General features: G+C 36.2%; 1 protein-coding gene across 3 annotated transcripts in view; it reads right to left on the minus strand.

The window, feature by feature from the left end:
* Nucleotides 1–1,749: 1,749 nt before the first annotated feature.
* LOC110447808 (cell surface glycoprotein 1-like) overlaps nt 1,750–19,308 on the minus strand; it is a 37,076-nt gene continuing 19,517 nt past the window's right edge. For 2 of the 3 annotated variants that reach the window (XM_021493744.1, XM_021493745.1), the window contains one exon: nt 1,750–4,385. In XM_021493744.1, the coding sequence (XP_021349419.1) occupies nt 2,104–4,385 (2,282 nt within the window). In that variant the 3' untranslated portion in view covers nt 1,750–2,103. Of the gene's footprint in view, nt 4,386–17,541; nt 17,713–19,308 lie in introns of those variants that run through there. The other variant, XM_021493746.1, reaches the window with a different exon arrangement.

A 19,308-nucleotide genomic window follows, 5' to 3' on the forward strand; every position in this document is an offset into this window, starting at 1 on the left:
GCTAAGTATTACGCGCTGATTCCCGGCCTTTTTATGCATTACATTTTACATGTTTTATGCTTTAAAAATGTAATAAATAGAAATGTCAATGGTGTCTTCAGTAATTATATATATTTATTTCACGAGTGTGGCTAATATTTTGATCATGCACACTCGTGAAAAATATCAAAATATTAGCCACACTCGTGAAATTTATTTGTTATTACTGAATACACCATTAAGGTACAATGTATTACATGTATAATGAAGTCTGCAAACATCGGCCAACATCGGGAAACTTCGTAATGTGGAAATTGCTCCTAATCGTGAGGTCATTTTCTTTTCGGTATGAGTTACCGCCCGTTGGGGAAACCGCAATTGTAAACAAATGGCGACTGTTCGTTATTTGCTCGGCCTTTTTAAGTAAAATCTCGTCAAATTTACTGTCAAGGGATTTGAAGTGTTTGTTATTATTATTACAGCGTTGGACATGTGTGTTAAAGGGTAAAGAATTTGTGAAAATAGAGATTGTCCTTTTTTTAACAACGTGAAATTAGGTAGACAAACAGAACGTTCTGGGGGGGAAAGATGGGTGTCAGGTCGTTTCGTCCTAAATCCCGTTCGCCCTGGGATGTTCCGCACCAAGTTGTTTCGCCTTATAATGCTTTTAGGGTGAAGTGTTTTGTCCTGTATAGTTGTGCATGGTTAATTAAATATAATTTGAAGTTTTCTATGTCTCCCTTATCTTTTTTTTGCAATAAGACTCGTTAGATTTCTAAGCGGTTGACCAAATCGACAAAACAGACGCGGGCTACAATATCATTATTTTTCAAAATTGACATCGGAAGAGATTGATGTATTCATATATTTGTATTGTTAGATGATGTATCAAGACAATCATTGTACTTTGACCACATTACTTTCGATTATTTGATGTCAAGACAACTTACTGTGAAACTTCAACTATCGAAAATGGACAAAAATGGTCAAACCTGAGTGGAGGGGGGTATCGTAACTATACATTTTGTTTCAAAATTCAGACGGTAAAATTTTGATTTATTACGGTTTTTTGAACGGTAAAGAGATTTTGCAAGAACATTAATTTGGTTTTTCATCAATATCTGATATAATTTGTTGTACAAATAATTTTTTTCCACCATTTACCAAGAAAAATTGAAGTACAAAAATTTGAATTTCACGGCAATATTGAATATGAATAAATGCAGAATTTATTTTTTGTGTTTCTTGAAAGAGTTATTTTTTTCGTATTTGTAATCTACAATGGTTGACCAATTTGTTGATATCTACAAGTAATTGGTTTGAAAAAAATGAATAAAATCATAACTGTCTGCATATAAAAAAAAAAAATGTCATTTTATTGGACTTGGAACAGAAAGCGGCCCCAGTGAAGTGTACTTATAAAATGCATCAAAACTGGGAAATTATGCGGTAGAAGTTCATCAAAATTTGGGAAATAATTCACACGCGTGTGTGGAAAACATAAATATATATTTTTTCACTTCCAAAAAATGTGTATCATACATGGGATACCTTAAATATTCTCTATATCTCTGTTGACCGCTGATTTATTAAATATGCTATCATTTACAATGCAAGATTTGCCTTTTCTCTTTTGTATATGTTGTGTTAGATGTCATGTATTTAACTGTAATGAAAAGCATCACCCGTTTTCTGTTTATGTTACATTTGATGTCATCGTTTGATATTCTATGAAGTTAAAACAAAACTGTTTGAATGAATAAACACATATTAAAAATAATGCCGAGATTTAATCAGTTACAAAAACTATATCACAACTTGCATCCGCGTTCCGTTCTAATAGCTAAAACGGCAAAGCTCGTTGTCATAAACTGTTGCATGTCCTTTGTGAAAAAGTTTGTTAGGAAACCTACGGTTGACTAGTTCAAAAGTGATATAGTTTTTTTCTTATATTAACTCCTACACGGAACAACTTATTTACAAGTATACACATAAAACATATCGAAATATGACGAATCTTGATTGACATGAAAATATTGGAACATCACAGACTATGATTGGAAAGGATGGAACATTTTGTTCCTGTCGAAATTAATCAAATTTCAAAAAGAATGGAATATAGTCTTAGGAAGAGGCTTCCTCCGATGCGTGTTCCGGTGCCGCCGAAGATTTGGCGTCTTGTTTGGGCGTTTCTGCTTTGGATTCCTCAGGTTTCTGTTCTTGTTCAGTTTGCGTTTCCGATGCTGGTTCTGGTGCAGCCTCGGCTGGTTTTTCAGCTGGTTCAGGTACAGACTCGGCTGCTTGTTCAGCTGGTGCAGTGGCTGACTCTGATTGTGGTTCGGCAGCTGGTTCAGAGGCTGATTCTGCCTGTGATTCGGGAGCTGGTTCCGGAGCAGATTCTGCCGGCTTTTCAGCTTGAGTTTCTGCTACTGTTTCACTGGCTGGCTCAGACTGTGTTTCGGCAGCTGGTTCAGAAGCAGCCTCGACTGGTTGTTCAGCTGCTTTTTCTTCTGTTTGTTCAGTGGCTAACTCCGGCTGTGGTTCAGCAGCTGGTTCAGGGACAGACTCTGATGTTTGTTCAGAAGGAGTTTCCGCTGCTTGTTCACTTGCTGGCGTGGGCTGGGATTCGGCTGGAGCCTCAATCGGTGCCTCAGGCTCAGTTTCAGCTTTTGCTTCTTCAGCTGGTTCAGGTTGTGTTTCTGATGCGGGTTCAGTAGGAGTTTCAGTAGTTTGTTGTTGTGGTGTTTCTTCCAATGATGCAGATGGGGTTTCTGCTTGTTCTGACTCTGCTTTATCAGAAACAGGCGTCTCTTCCGCTTGAGCTTCGGCCACTGGTTCCTCTGTAGAGGTAGCATCAGGAGATGGTTGTGATTCAGAAGGTATTTCTTCCGATGTCTGTTCTTGTGTTGACGCTTCTGCGGGTTGTTCTTTTTCTTCAACCTTAGCTACTTCTACCTCCGTGGGTGCTGCCTCAGTTGCCGAAGTAGCATTTTCATCGCTTTGAACTTTTTCTTCTTCGGAACCCGCTGGTGTCTCAGTGGATGCAGTATCTTCACCTTTTGCAAGAAATGTCTGTGGAGAAGGTTCTGCTTCTGCCTGTGTTTCTGCTTCAGCCTCCGCTGCCGGCCCAGTATCCTCTGCAGAAGGCTCAGATGCTGGTTCATCTGATGTAGTCTCTGCCGGCGAAGGGTCTTCTTTTGTAGGGTCTGCAGGAGCAGATTCCTCTGATGCAGGTTCTGAAGGCTTTGGCTCTTCATTTGCAACCTCTACAGGTGCAGGCTCTTCTTTGGATGATTCTGTAAGTGCAGACTCTTCTTTCGCAGGTTCTGCAGGTGCAGGCTCTTCTGTGGCATGTTCTGCAGGCGCAGGCTCTTCTATAGCAGGTTCTGTAGATGCAGGCTCTGCAGGTGCAGTCTCTTCTTTGGATGATTCTGCAGGTGCAGCCTCTTCTTTGGCGGGTTCAGCAGGTGCAGCCTCTTCTTTGGCGGGTCCTGCAGATGCAGCCTCTTCTTTGGCGGGTTCTGCGGGTGCGGCCTCTTCTTTGGCGGGTTCTGCAGGTGCAGCCTCTTCTATGGCGGGTTCTGCAGGTGCAGCCTCTTCTTTAGCGGGTTCTGCATGTGCAGCCTCTTCTTTGGCCGGTTCTGCAGGTGCAGGCTCTTCTATGGCAGGTTCTGCTGGTGCAGGTTCCTCTGTGGCAGGTTCTGCAGGCTCAGGCTCTTCTGTAGCAGGTTCTGCAGGTGCAGGCTCTGCAGGTGCAGGCTCTGCAGGTGCAGGCTCTTCTACGGCAGGTTCTGCAGGTGCAGTTTCTGGGACGGGTTCTGTTGGTGCAGACTCCTCTTTTGCAGGTTCTTGAGGTGAAGGCTCCTGTTTTTCCGATTCTTTAGGTACCCCCTCTTCAGCTTTTTTTATATATACATCAGACTGTGTAGAGGGCGGTTCCATTGGTTGTGAAACTATTACGTCTGGCGATGTACCATTTTCAGTTGGTGCAGTCGGTGCAGTTGGCTCAGTTGATTCGTTTGCATTTTCTACAGGGGCTTCAACCTTTGATTCTATCGCTGACTCAACAGGATTCACAGCCTCTTGGTGTACTAATTTCTCTGTTTCACTATCTTGTTTCTCTACAGCACCATTTGTTGTTTGTGTTTCAGACGGTTTTTCAGCAGATTGGAGTGCACCATCAACAACTGCTTTCACCTCTGCTGGAGTTTCTCGTCCTGATTCATCTGCACCAGTTTCTTCGAGTACTTGCGAAGTAGAAGCATCTGCCATATTTTCTAAAGTTCCAAGTGACTTTCCCCTTTTTTGGATATCGTCGACCTCTGACCCTGCGAGAGTCGGCTCACTCTTTGCTTTGTCGCCAACTGACTGATATGTCTCTTTTGGAGTATCGTCTGTCTTGGCTTCTGTAACATATAAAAGAAATACTACATTTAATCATTACATCGAGGAAAGTAAGACTTTACACAAATAAAGTATACCCATTTATAATCGGTAATAGTTTGTCAGTATCATATATCTTTTCAGAGCTTATAAAATGTAGGAATTAACACTATTTAGGTATGAGAGGTAATTTGAAAACGTATGCACATATAGCATCGAGCTATTGAAAACCGACTTAGACAAACTTCATGCAAACAAATCTCTTCAAAATATCGATTTTTGTCTTACAACCATGGTGTTTTTTTTAGTTTTATCCTGAAGGGATAACCAAGTTCTAACAATTGAATCACGTAACGTCCACAATGCATTATATTAACGTCAACATCACATAGGTGACAGTACCAACAGGGTCCGATAAACGGGAATGAACAGAAAATTCGTTATTATAGTCACTGTTTTGTTTGTAAATGAACAAATCGGTCATATTTCATAATTTATCATAATTTTCCGTGAAATATTAGAAATTATTGATGAATAAAGTGTCTTTTTCACTGCAGTTAGCATTATCAAAATGATATTTATTTACTTTTTTGGTTTTTAACTAAAAATAAGGAATACAAAACCAATGAATAAAACACTAGTTCAGAAAGCCTGAAATGTTCTTTTTCGTTTTTTTCTTGATTATGACGTCAGATAGATCTCAAATCATATACGAAAATATGTAATAGACAAAATAGTTAACGCTTTCTTTTTTTGATTTCACTCGTGCAGCGGAATATTTCTGTAATTGCACTCGAACCTTTATAGTTTCTTCCTGAACATGTGGAGATATGTTAGGCACATTTGTGTAATACATAAATATATTTGGTATTCAACGGAAAAACAAAAGTTAGATATAGAAATAGGATATCTTTTTATAACCACCAGTTTTATACACGACGGTTGGGGGTCAATTATTTTGCATTTTTCTGATGCACAAGTGAAAGGTCAGTTAAATGTGAAAATCCCAAAAAGTGTATTTGCCATACTAGAAACATATCAAATATATTATCACTATAAACACGACACGTCTCCAGCACACACGCAGGCATACACATATAGAGATATTAGTCAGGTGACATAGGACTAGTAGTTAGCGCCTGATAAGGCAGCTCCTGCGAATTCCTCAAAATTATATTGATTAAAGTATATGCTAAGTGTATTGATTGTATAAAATAGATATCTTTGTACTGTAAAGCGCTTTAGGGTGATTTATTCTAGCTAGATAGGACGCTATATCAAATGTTGTATATCATTTGTTATTAGTACATACTTACTAATAAAAACGGGTGTTTTGCATATGCGATACGACATTATCACTCTAACCCATATCACCTCTCGCCATATCACACCCTAAAAGCCGTATCAGCCCTCTCCGTATCAGCCCGCAAAACCTGTATAACACCCCTTTTGGATTTCTTTTCGTTTTTCAATGTTTCAAAAGAAAAATAGATCGTAAGATAGTAGCTTTTTTAAGTAAGTATGTAATAAACAGACAAAAACATGACCAATACCATGACTTCGGCCCTCGGGCTGATATTGCAGTTTCGGGTTGATACTGGGTGTGATATGGAAAAGGGCATGTTTTATTCTCTATTTAACATTACTTGTAACATGTACTGCATAGATGGTAATTTTCGCGGAGGGGATTTATTTTCGATATTTTTACGGTCACCAAAGTTAGCGCGAAGTATAACCATCGAATATTTATACCATGAATATACAGATTTTAACAGAAAAGACATGTTTAACCTTTAACTGCCGAATTTTGGAGATAAAACACCAATCTAATTGCGTATTTTTACGGGTTTTTTTTATAACACTTGTAAGATAAAACCCTACATCCAAGTACAAAAGGACCCTCTTGAGCGCAATACTTTACTTGGTAATGTTGCACAAAATCAATCCCTGAGAACTAGTTCAAATCTAGACAACCGCAAAATATTAGCCCCGCAAAATTAAACAATCGTATGGTAATAAATACCATAAACCACTTCTTATTTATTTGATAAGTACTACAATATACAGTATCAGTCATATTATCTCACACACCTATAGATTTAGCTTTCCAGATAAATTGAATTCATACCTTACTTTATCTCTATAGTATCAACCTTCTTAAGTAACCTTACATACGCGCTAACCTGAAATTAACCATCTTAATCTAATACACATGCCAGAATCTGGTAATGCCAGTTTGAGCTTCGAAAGCCAGAAGCGCTGAAAATTTCGGAGATAAATAAGCAATAAAAAATGGGGGTAAATAAAGAGATAAAAGGTTAATCTGATACGGAAGACACACGCAGAAAAATCTCCTTGGTTCTGTTTTCTGTAAAGAGGTGTAGCAAAATTCTACCATTTTCACATGTGAGCAAACGCAGAAGTCATTGACTTATCGAAATTCATTGACCTGGTGGCAATGCGTCATAAATGAAGGCGCACTGACCCAACTATTCGTTGCTACAAAAGCCATCGACCTACAGATTCAAAGACCTTGACTAAAAATACCATACAAATGGGAAATCGTAAATAAAGAGCCATCAGATAGTCCTGTAACAAATATAAAGTTCATGTTTGAAATATATAACAGAGGTTAGGTCTAATTGTATATATAAAAAAAACAATATAAAAAAAATCGCGAAACTTGAATCGTTAAATATGTACAGCGAGATTTAATACATTTGGTAATTTAATGACAAGGTACTAAAGAGGAAAATGTCTTAGTCCTTCTTCGTAATTCTGAATAGTGTAACATTAAAAGATACAAAACAAGAGTCATAACCTCTTTCTATCTCAATGGTACCGGTATGACAAGTCGTGTCGCTAGGCAGCTTAGAATCAATACACCAACATCTAACCTCAAGGAATATATTTGAAAAATTCCAATCAACTTCCATTTGCATTGACTAATGATCTATTCCAAAGTGTCTTTCTGTTTCAAGAACGCTTTAAAAATGACTGACGTGTATTCAATGTAAAAAGGTATGTGCAGTATGCGTAAGAAGATTTTTAAATACAGTTATGGGAGGAAAGGGTAGTCTGTGCAATGTTACACTTTTAAAGCAAAACTGGTCGGGGAAAAAATAATAGAACATTTATGCCATGCAAAGCTTTCAAGTGATAAACGATGGAAGGCATTACAAATGCTGTTTATAGCATTTTTTTGAACGTAAAATGATACAGTTGTACCCAGGCCAAAACCAATACAACATATAAAAATCAGGATTGAGATAGGGATTGGTGTGTAGATGCTATGTAAGACACAGAAAAGACAGGTGGATTGTGAAACACTCAAATTAACGCCAACGTAAACAACTCTGGTATTAACAAGTTGAAGAGCATGTAGTTTTATCATGTTTTGATCCAATACTAGATTGGCCACCTCATACGCTAATGTTTGAGTACTTCCTTGCAAGTTGCTATTTCCGTGTGGTACTAATTTAAGCGATTTTCTTAAAAAAGTGACCTCTAGACCTGGGTCCGTATCCATGTAACCGTTCTCATGCTCAAGCATGAATCCTTTGCTCAAACCAACTTTCTTGTGGCTCGCTAAAATCATGTGACACGATAACAAAATCGAATGTAAACATTTAAATTGTTATTTAGCTTGTCGCCACGCTAAATGTTTTCCCAAATCATTGACAGAATCCAATTTCCTATACATCTAGCAATGAAATAACAAATCAGGCTTGAACACAGAATTTAAGTTTGAGCATGAGAACGGTTTCATTAATACGGGAACTGAAATCCGCAAAAATAAGCTCGATCTCCCAAAATTTACTATATTCGCAAATCCATGATAAAGAGAACCGGGATCGAAAAGACTTAGAACCTTTTCAGCGATTTTGCGCGAAGTGAACAGAGGTAAAGAGGTTATAAAGAAAATGAACATAAACAAGATACCAACACCGAGTGTGTTTGGAATGTCTTTGAACTACCCATATTTAAGTAAAATCGCATTCAGATAAACTATTACTTTGAATGCTATGGCCGTATTGGAGACCTATTATAACGTCATAACGGTAAGGCTGAATACCATTGATTGTAGATGTTCTATTAATTGAACACGTATACACGTATTTTCAGTGTTTCGTTTTATCTCATTTATGTTTTGTTAAGAAATTAAACATATAAATCAAATGCGTTTAAAGTTTATAATATCATGGCATCCATTTCAATATGACTGCCAACTGCCATCTTCAAACTTCAAAATTCAACATTTAGTTTTTACGTGCTTTAATGAGATACCATTTTCTACTTTTAGAGTGCACTAGAAGATACAAAAAGTTAGTGGACTAAGTATGTGTTGGGCTTATATTGAATTTAACGTATCCTTTACTTAAATACTAAACGTAATATGGTTATAAAATCAGTTTATAATTTATCTGTATTACCTAACTAAAAGAAATCAAGACGCAGTTATGAAATTATTAGCAAAGTTAGTTGGTTAGGTAACAGAAGTCTACCATAGACGTTAAATGTATATATCACCTGGATATCACTCTCCAGACTCATCACAAGATACCACACCTCGTGTAATGCTATGCATGTGTCTAAAGTACACATTGTGTCAGTGGAATGCTGGACACAAGCCAAATAGTAGACTTAACCGTGTGACTATCATGAGAATTTATCATACGCACCCAAAATATAATGAGCGGACCAATTCGATATGTGATTCACGAGAATGACGCCATTTCTTATTGTACGACGAAGCGGTATTTACGCTGTTTCTCGTTAGTGTGGTTATTCATACTCCGTGACCATGAGAACCGCAATAGGTATATATTATAAAAGAAACTGTTGATAAGTAAGCCAATATAATAAAGGTAAAGGTTATAATCTTTCTGATTGTTCTGTTTAAAAACCTCGTACTTGGCATATTTTAATTTATTGTTTTGTTAGTCATCATTACATGGTATAGCATATTAAAATAAATTGATGAATGGGAAGTAAAAGTAGAACAAATTCAATATAAGAGGCACGCGCTTTTCTGTAACGTTTACCGACATCTTGAACACAATGTGTGTCACTATGTTACTGCGCATGTTGTGTCACCTGAAAACGTATCATTGGTGATTGTGCAGAATATCAGTTGCAGGTAGAATATCGTCATTTCGTTATATTTAACATCGAGTCAAAATATCAAAAACATATTTTAAATGTAACATAAGCATATTAATGACTTTTTGTATATGCCATTCGCCTCAGACAAGTACGGATTGGTTTGGTTTACAATCACTCTACCACTTTATTGTTGCCACCTAACTAACATGCACTTTTCACGAATAAAACTTAAGCTTGACAAAAAGGTAGCTATATTACATACTATCCTTCCTGCATAGGCAGGTATCAGAACCAAATAAAAAATTATGATATTATTATCTAACAGACATTAAAATACTGCAGATTTTGGAGATTTCTTAAATAAGCGCTTCCAGCCCCACTTACCCGCTTAAAGTATCATAAAATAAAAATAAATCCTTACAGACCTACCCTATTTTTGCAGTCATGTGAGGGTCTCATAAATCATAAATAATTCTTTTTGGTCTGATCATCACTCTTCAGTTAATTTGAACACAAAGTTTTCCAAATTCATTCAAACAATGTAAGATAACAAGGGTTGCGAGATATCGTCTACATACTGTGACAGGAATTGATGTTTTGATACACAGGTGTAGGTTAATGTCACGCTATTGTCACGCACTTTCAACGTATTCAAAGCTTAACGTAAACAAAACAAAATCATTCATGAAACCTTCAAAACAAAAACAATGGAATAGATAGCGCATGTCTGACACCTTGGGGTCCCGAATGTTGACTTTCGAGTTGTTGTATTGTAGTGCGTATTTGTGGTGAGCCTAATTCCCTATATTAATGTCACTAGAGCTAATGGGCGCAGCCTCTATGGAACACACACTGTATAGATAAATTATATAGTCATGTTTACATAACGTATTATCTACATAGAGCCAAATTGTTGAAACTTTTATTAGCCAAACCGGTTCAAATTGATGATTTAAATGTATGATAATTCATTAGCAGCTCATTTGAATTTACATTCTTTAGATATGAAATGAACGAAATACTGACCCTAATAACAGAGTCCGTCATAACTATATGACCTAGCTAAACGCAACAACAAATATATATATACACAGTATGGAAAGTCGGTCAGCCACAGGTGTGTCATAAACACATAGTAAACCCGAATGAAACGAGGATAGGCAAACAACCGAAGGTCCCGGCAAGAGTAGTTTTTAAAGTGTTTTATTTCATACAGTATTGTCTCGTAAATCAAATAAACTAGGTCAACGTGAATTTCAGCAGACAACCTGTATTGGTGTACATAAAGATGTTTACAGATTTTAAATAGTGTTATCTATATGAATAAACTAATAGTGCTCAATAAACTCTCTTACAGAAAAGCCTGGGATGTGTCAGCATTAACCGATACAATGGCATGCATGATTTTTTGCCTTTAAAGCAAAAGAAAAAAAAAGTATAGTAATTTTAAAGAATATTAAGATCAATGCATAGATCATTGAAATGTTCTTTCGTCGCTTAGCCAACGTGCTATGGTAAATGAAAACAAAATAACGTCTTTAAAATTTACATTTAAATGTTTACTTCTCAGCCCAAACTTTATCCTGTGTCGAGTGTTTCTCTTCTCTTTTTATCAAACTTTATCACAAAATTCATTGTTACTTAACAAACAGAGTCCAACTGTGCTTTCAACACTATCATTCTTACTCTTTTTCAAAGTATTGACTTTTCTTTGAAGTTATAGAATTCAATTACTGAAACACAAAACATATGTGACCAATTATTTATAACATGCAGAAGTCGCAGACAATGTGACCGATATCTGTGTCTGGATGTATATATGCACACAGACGTACGGCAGCGCCAAACAAGACAAATGAACTAAATGCAGGCAGACAGGGTCATGCAAAACTATCAATCCTAAATTTACAGACAGTTCATAATGAAATTGTGCTGACTATACGAAAATTTGAATTGCTGTTATCCAGTGCTTTGGATTTACTGTTCAATCACGTTTGATTTGAGCTACGGTGTTAAAAGGGTAATGTCTTGCAATAAAACGATATCATTCAACAGTTGGGGGTAAAAGAAGCAGGGAGTCACTGTCTGTCGTCCTGGGATACTCTGTACAACGTCTGCTGTTCACTGTTACTCAGCAATCTCCGAAAAGGTGACAGTGTGTTTAGTAAAATATACCTGTCAACGGATAAAAGAGAACTCACAACGTGCGACGTAACGATGACGTTTCATGACCTTGGTTCAATGGTGTCCCTGAGACTCAAAGAACAATGTGCATTAGTCACCTCCGGGGACAAGTGGATTTGTTAAGACGAAAGATCTATTGAAGTTCGTATAATGTTATGCAATTTGTGTGTCTATGAACAGCTTGCTAATGATACGTTCACCTCACTCTGCACCCTAACTAAGCAATCTTGCGATGACGCTGTCAGATGAAACCGCTAAACATTAGACGTAATTACTGCACGTACAACAGTTAATTTATGTCTGTCTTGCAATGTACTTTAGTTCACATTGGCAACTGCTATCGTGAGGGTATATCTTAGTGTGCTCTTATAGGCAAAACAAATAAAACTATTGAAAAAATCATGTGTTAATGCTTGAACGTGTATTTTTTTTTTAAATTTTGGCTATCCCTCAGATGAAGATTTTTTCATGTAATAAAGTATAACTTAATAAAACACACAATAACCTGTATGCAATGTTTGGCGCGGCATTTGTAGTTCTAACTTCTGATTGTTTGAAATATCTCGGCGATGAAATAGCAAAGCTCGTCTGTTATCCGCAAAATATTTTGCTTCAGATTATACACCGTATTACACCAAAAATGATCCTGGTTATTCCTTAAAATATATCCTAGTTTTAATATAAAGGGTTCTTAAACACTTTCTAGCAAAAAAAAATGCCAAATATGAATCTTAAGTCAAGAACAAATCAGGAAGGTGTCGCGACAAAATACAGACTACACAAGCTATTTTCATCCATCCCATAATGGAAACCTCAAAGATGTGAGATTTTCTTTAAGACGTAAATACAAGACAAATCGCGCCCAAAAATAAGAGGCAGCATAAATGTTACAAACGATGGCGTGATATAAAAAGAAATCATCGCCAAGGAAGAGACGGCGAAAATTTGCCACAATGTATATCAGAATAAAAGAAACCTAATTGGTATGGCGGCACCCGAATGGTACAGAAGGCGACAATGAGTGAAGGACTGGTGTGGGATTTCGATATCATCTAGTAGGCTATACAGAAGTATGCATTAGATACTACAGGAATGCAGGCTGAGTAGAATGCTGATATAATACACTGCCAAATCCCTTGATACATGCAGTGGTGTTTTGTTGAGATAAAGACGCTGAAGAATGCTTCAGACATTTCTTACAAACTGCAGAAGAAATGACATCATTTTTTTTTTTTTTTTTTAATTTTGTGACTTTATTTTGTGTTTTGACTGTTTTGTCGGCTACAGTAATTATCCAGTATCTATTCTCTGAATCCGATATCCATCGACATCCTGTTTTATTTTCAATCCTGAGAAAATCCTATTTTTACCCTGAATCCAAGTACAAAGTACCATCATTTGTTTTATCCAGAACATTCCACGATACCTCTCTGATATCTTAATTGTAGGTCTGTTTGTAGTTTACACTAAATTGACCGATAAATGAGAGTACATTGACCCTTCCGACATACGCATACATAAAACTGCTAACGCAATAATAAAACAGGCTCCTCATCTGCGTTGAAATGTACCAAAGAGACACTTATGTGTTGCTGTGTTAAACATACTTATGTTTTAATAGCATCTTTTACAAGATTACACTATATTAAGCATCGACAGTGCCTTATCCCCTGTTATCGTCTTACGTTACTAATTATAGTACTACAAGTGACAGACACTCCCATTCATAAATAATATCTTATGCGTAAAAACTCGAAGGATTTCAGAATAAGAGCAAAACGATGCATGCCTATCATGGATAAACACTGGGGGACCGGGGGGGGGGGGGGGGGGGGGGGGGGGCAATTCTTTCACTGCGTCATAGTCGCACTAAACTGTACCACCATATCTCTTTTAAAAAGACACCCATAACATTTTAAATCTGATAAATCGTTATTTGGTTCAGCTACATATGTTGATAACATAACATACATCAGTTTACGAATATTGTTTGAATGAACGGGGATTAACCGACTTTGATATGTACGTTAACGTAACCCCGTGCTGTGAACGTTGATTAATATAAACATAGTGTACGACCAGCGATATCATTTTAACATATTTGTTTTTATATATATCCATATCTAAAGAGATTATCAACTATACATATTTTTCAAGCCTACGTCATTCATTTCAGATATGATCAATGTAGAATTGGTATAAGTGTTATCGTACCCACATAAAGCCAGATACATATTTTCGTCAGAAATGTGTACGATGACCCAAAGAAACACCTTGTTCATGTTGACCTATATATCTAACTAAAACTAAACTTCATAGTGGAAGCTCTTTGTTCAGTGTAAAAAAACTTTTCAAATCTACAATTTCGATCTCGAGAAGGCGAGTATCACTCTAGGCTTTATCAAAGGCCTCACAGGATATCGAATCAAGACAAGACAAGTCACGTGTGTCTGTACGATAAGAAACAGTAGGCTCAGATGCCATGTCTCCAGATGCTGCACGAGAACTAAAACCAGACACGCATCTTCGGGTCACTTATCGCAGATTCACCCACAAAAAGAATTTTCGGTGAAATTTTTCTTTAGTAATTCATTCGAAATTGCTCATTGCACTGACAATTTGAACATATGGGATTTTTAAACGCTTTTTCTTAACGCCCTGTCCGGTGAAATATTTAAGTGATGGTGTAGATTTCCCAGATACACACATAGCATGCTATCACGTTTACTCGAAGTAGTTTCTTTATGGTGAAGATGAATGAGAAAGAGGATCTGAAAGGAGTGTCTGTACTTATGTGTAAAGGTAGAAAGAATTAAAACCCAACAAAGAAGTTTCGTGTTACCTTGAACAAAAGTCATTGACCGAGTTTGTAAAATGAACATTAGCGAATACAAACAAAAGTTGGTAAGAAGCTCTTGTGTGAGATATGTGTTACGAACAGATGTCAAAGTGACATCCGGGCACTTGGCTGTACTTTGAGTTTAGTTAGATTGCATACGATAACAGTTAAGTACTCTGTTGAAACCCTTTCGTTTCAAATCAACAATTTTAAACATTAATAGCACCATAATTTGTTTTGAAGAAACTCAACGACTGCATGCCACAGTCAGGAGGTAAGCAGACAAATTTGAATGAGATATATTCAATGCAAGTTCTGACCACAATAAAGATCGTAATTGCAAAGTTACGAAGCAGAACTTATATATTTTCTGCAGTCTGATATCAGATCTTTGCTTATTAAATAACTAACTTGAAAAGTAACTAATCATATCATATATGAAAGTAATTAATTCTAAAATATCGTCCTATTCACTGATGTGAATGTTGCATGCTGAAACGCCGTTAACGCGAACAGTATGACACTTGCTCGTGGCTAAATATCTAAGTAAACTAAGTTTATAGTTACAAGAATAATGATCTAAAATTATAATGAAACTTCCTAAGACAACAGAACTTTGTTAACTCAATGTGCGAGTCTTGTCATCCGACGACATTTACCTGTCTCGTATGATCACACAAGAACGACAAATGAAGGTCAAATAACATAGACTATTAAGTACAGATTTGCATACCTCGACCCATTTGTAAAATATTTGAATAGTTTGATTAACAATGAGAAGAGTTTGCCTTCTTTTTTTCAAAATAAATGTTGATGCATTCAGATTGAGAATTATCACATGCACACAATACAGATATTTTCCTTCATCACATAATGTACTGTGTTATCCAGTGAATTTATCCATGTCATATGTTTTGCGTATAACCCATGTAATATTACCTATCAGTCCTGTGATTGGTTGTCAGTTTCAATTGTGACGTCACGCCTAGGACAAAAACATGACGTCACAGACTTACGCACTGGAGTCAAAATGGCGCCTTTTTACATTTCAAGGTTGCATACAAATTGTCGTTTTACACGAATAAATGCCACAAATCTTAAATATGTGATAAAAAGGACCTTGATTTCATCTTATATGAAATTTATGAAACTCGTCGCAAGTTTTTCATTTTAGCTCGCCAGAGGCTCGCTAAATTGAAAAATTCTAATCCTCTTTCATAAATCTCATATGTAATGGAAGCACATGTAAGATCCTATATATATGTCGTACAAATTAATGCATTGGGAATTAGTTAGGTATAAGTCTATAAGAAGCTAATAAGAAAACAAAGATTAAGAAAGAAAAAAAATATAAAGATAAAAAAGGGATTGTACACCAGCTTGACTCATATGGTTCATAATTTAGTTTTAAAGAAAATGCTACAATATATTACAAATCGATCTGAGTTAGTCACATAAACCATTATCGTTCTCCATTTTATCAAATGTTGAAAAAGGTAATTATGGAGAATACTGGATGACAAGAAAAACACAAAAAGGATAGATTTGCTGACGATTACAACACCAACTATCCTCAAATACCAGAAATTACTGGTGTACAGTTCTGAAAGATTCGCTTGCCTTAGAAAATAGACAGAGATTTCAGGTGTACTGATCTGGGGGTTTCGTATTCCTTATATAATAGACGGACGGTCTATCCTAAAAATGCATTCTAAAAATCAGTTATGTTTGCAACAGCCGCTGATCAAAATCCGATTAGAGATAAGCTCGTCAAGTTGTATTGCAAACGCCAACACACACGGTATAAACATTCCTGCATAAACTTTGGAATAGACAGGATTGTGGAGACATTCATTCAATAGCATAGCTATGGTGATATCAATATATAAGTAAAAAAGGGTCGATAGATACCAATCATGTCTGCTGGATATGTCAACTTTTCTCCCGTTCTCAGTAAGCAAGCACAACCTTTTACTTCCAATTTTTAAGAATTCTACTGGAACAATATCAAAATTGCAGTGTATGACTCAACAAACTTTTGCCAAAAATACTTTTATAACAAGCATCTTTTACTCAGCAATGTAACGCGCCTGCTGCACTCAAAAGAAACAAAGTCGATAAATTTGACGTGTTTCGTCTGGAGTGTCAAGTGATTGCATGTAAGATACGCTATTACTTGTTAAAATATGAACAAGTTTGAAATGAACCCAAGTACGAAGTGCTAAATGTAGCCATAATCTAGAAGCAATTATTTACATTGAATATTGCTGCCACATAAAACAATCAAGATAAAATGGTTGGAATTTTAAAGAGAAACGACTCTCAACTCATGAACTATCTTTTCGCCTATAGATAGCAGTTTAAAATCTAGCCTCATTATAGAAAATCATGTTTTAACAGAAGTTCCTTGACTTTTGCTAATGAAATGTAATTTGCATTTAATGGAAATGAAGATTTAAACAAAATGTTAATACAATCGTGTTAATGCACAGCATTCTTCGTTAGAAAGAAACGCGCCAAGTAACTTTTTAAATATGCATGCAGTACATTCACTACCTCTAGAAAAAACGGAATATTGCAAAAACACGGTTCTATTTCAATCTAAAATATGAACGCAACTAATTTACCCTTTTAATGTTTGGAATGTCAACACGTCATTGATAACTAACGATGAATTAATTACGTTACATCAACATTATCATAGAATCAGATGTAAATCTTAGGTCGTGCCATTGATAAAGATAAAACGATTCACTTAAGTGCGCAATTTAGCAACAGCTAATGATCAAAGGACCTTTTCAACTTTCCACAATTTAACGATAACGGTTTCTGCTGTCTATAAGTTACGAACTTAAGTAATAGAAAAAAGAACGCAAAGTAATTCGCTTTCTATTGAAATAAGTCATTGAACATATTTTTTTTAGTGAAACATGCTTTGCGTTGTTTTATTTGGTGACATAACATAACCTTATAAGATAGCATATAACATGAAAATGTGAAAAAGTATCCAAAAGTCATTAAGTATTTTTTTCTTGAAAATTAAATCTCACCTTCTTTGCTTCTAAATAGTTTTTCTTTTGCTGATTACAGATGAAGATGTGTTTTCACAACAACAGAAAAGTTGTCCAATTCCAAAAGCACGAATATCTCTCACGAGTTCTACAACTGTACGGACTGCTTTGCAAACACTACGTAGGTATATACGCTACACTGACATGGGCCCAGCCCATCGATTCGCTAGGACATGACGTATTCAAATCCAAAGGAGGCTCGCGGATAGTGCCATTTACAAGTAAGGGGTGCAACACGCTGACCCACAAACCGATATAATTACACATTAATGTGTTTATCTTAAAAGTTTTAAATGATAACAATTATCACTGTTGATAATAGGACTTAGTTAAGTTACCTATACTACATACTAAGCATAAGTACATCTACAAAACAGATAATTCGGTAAGTGGTACATAAAGCTGTTGTATGTAGGTAAACAAGTCACTCGTCGTGGGTGTTACATTATATATATATACCTTGATGCAGATAAAGAAACTTTCGTTATTGCAGATGACCAAAAGATTATGACGGGTTGATTAGCGATAAATGGTTTGATGAGTGTAGACTATATGTCGTATGATAAGGGATTAAAAAGGGAGAGGTAGATACTGAGGATTGGATGAGTGGAGGCTACAGGCGACATCGGTAGAGTTTATCGGGGTTGAGTAGAGTCAAATGGGTTGATGAGTGGAGGCTATATGGGGTGCTGTTGAACGGGGATGGGTAGATACTTACTAGAATACGATACAGGCGAAATCGGTACAGGTCTATCCGGGATGAGTAGATACCGAGGAGTGGATGCTAAAGGTGACATCGATAGAGGTTTTCACGGGAATGAGTAGAGACTAATTGATGGATGAGTGGAAGCTACATCGGGTATGGGAAGATATTACTTAGGAGTAGTGGAGAATACAAACACCGATATGTAAATATCGTACTAGAAATCAGGTAAACAACAACTAAACCGATTACATAAATAATGGACTCGAAACATTGAATTTTTTCATAATGTCCTTCAAAATAATATCAACTGATATATTTTCCTCTACAAGGTTACATTACTGCCATTCCATGGTATGTTCAATGATTTTCGACGTAAACCTTCGATATCAGGTCATACCTTTGCACTATTTGAAAAAGGGTTTCCTTTTTAAATGTCACATGAGAAATAAAATATCTAACTCATGAAAATTTTGCTTGATGTCCAGTATCGTTGGTTTTATATTCTCTAGAACTAATCTATTCCTTGAAGTTAGTAGATAATAATTTTAAGGATAGAAACGCGATATGAGATGTACTTAAACACAATCAATCATCACGCCATGAATTCTACTTCAGATAAAACACAATCAATCATCACACCATGAATTCTACTTCAGATAAGCAAAAATACGGAAAAGTCAGGGACCAAACAAAATAGTTCTACTGTAAGCCCAAGTTATTGAGGGGTTAGCCAATCGCATGGATCAGAAGGTATATCAAAACATTATAATCCCGGTTCCTGTATGAAAACAGCTATACCGTTGCGTTCGTAGTACAGTCACGTATTTTTTGTGAATATCGTGATCTGCATAGCAGTTAAGCGTTATTTTAAAGGAATACGGCTTTGTCATGTTCATAAAAAGTTCAAAGAGTTTTTTTTATTAAATGGCGTCAAGGCTGCATTGTTACAAATAAAATCCAACCTATTAACAAATATTGCGATGGGCGGTCCAAATACAGCATCACTGTCATTTCGGTAGAAAAAGTGTATCCAAATAAGA

This window comes from Mizuhopecten yessoensis, unplaced genomic scaffold (assembly GCF_002113885.1).
Source record: "Mizuhopecten yessoensis strain PY_sf001 unplaced genomic scaffold, ASM211388v2 scaffold3621, whole genome shotgun sequence".
Lineage (NCBI taxonomy): Eukaryota > Metazoa > Mollusca > Bivalvia > Pectinida > Pectinidae > Mizuhopecten > Mizuhopecten yessoensis.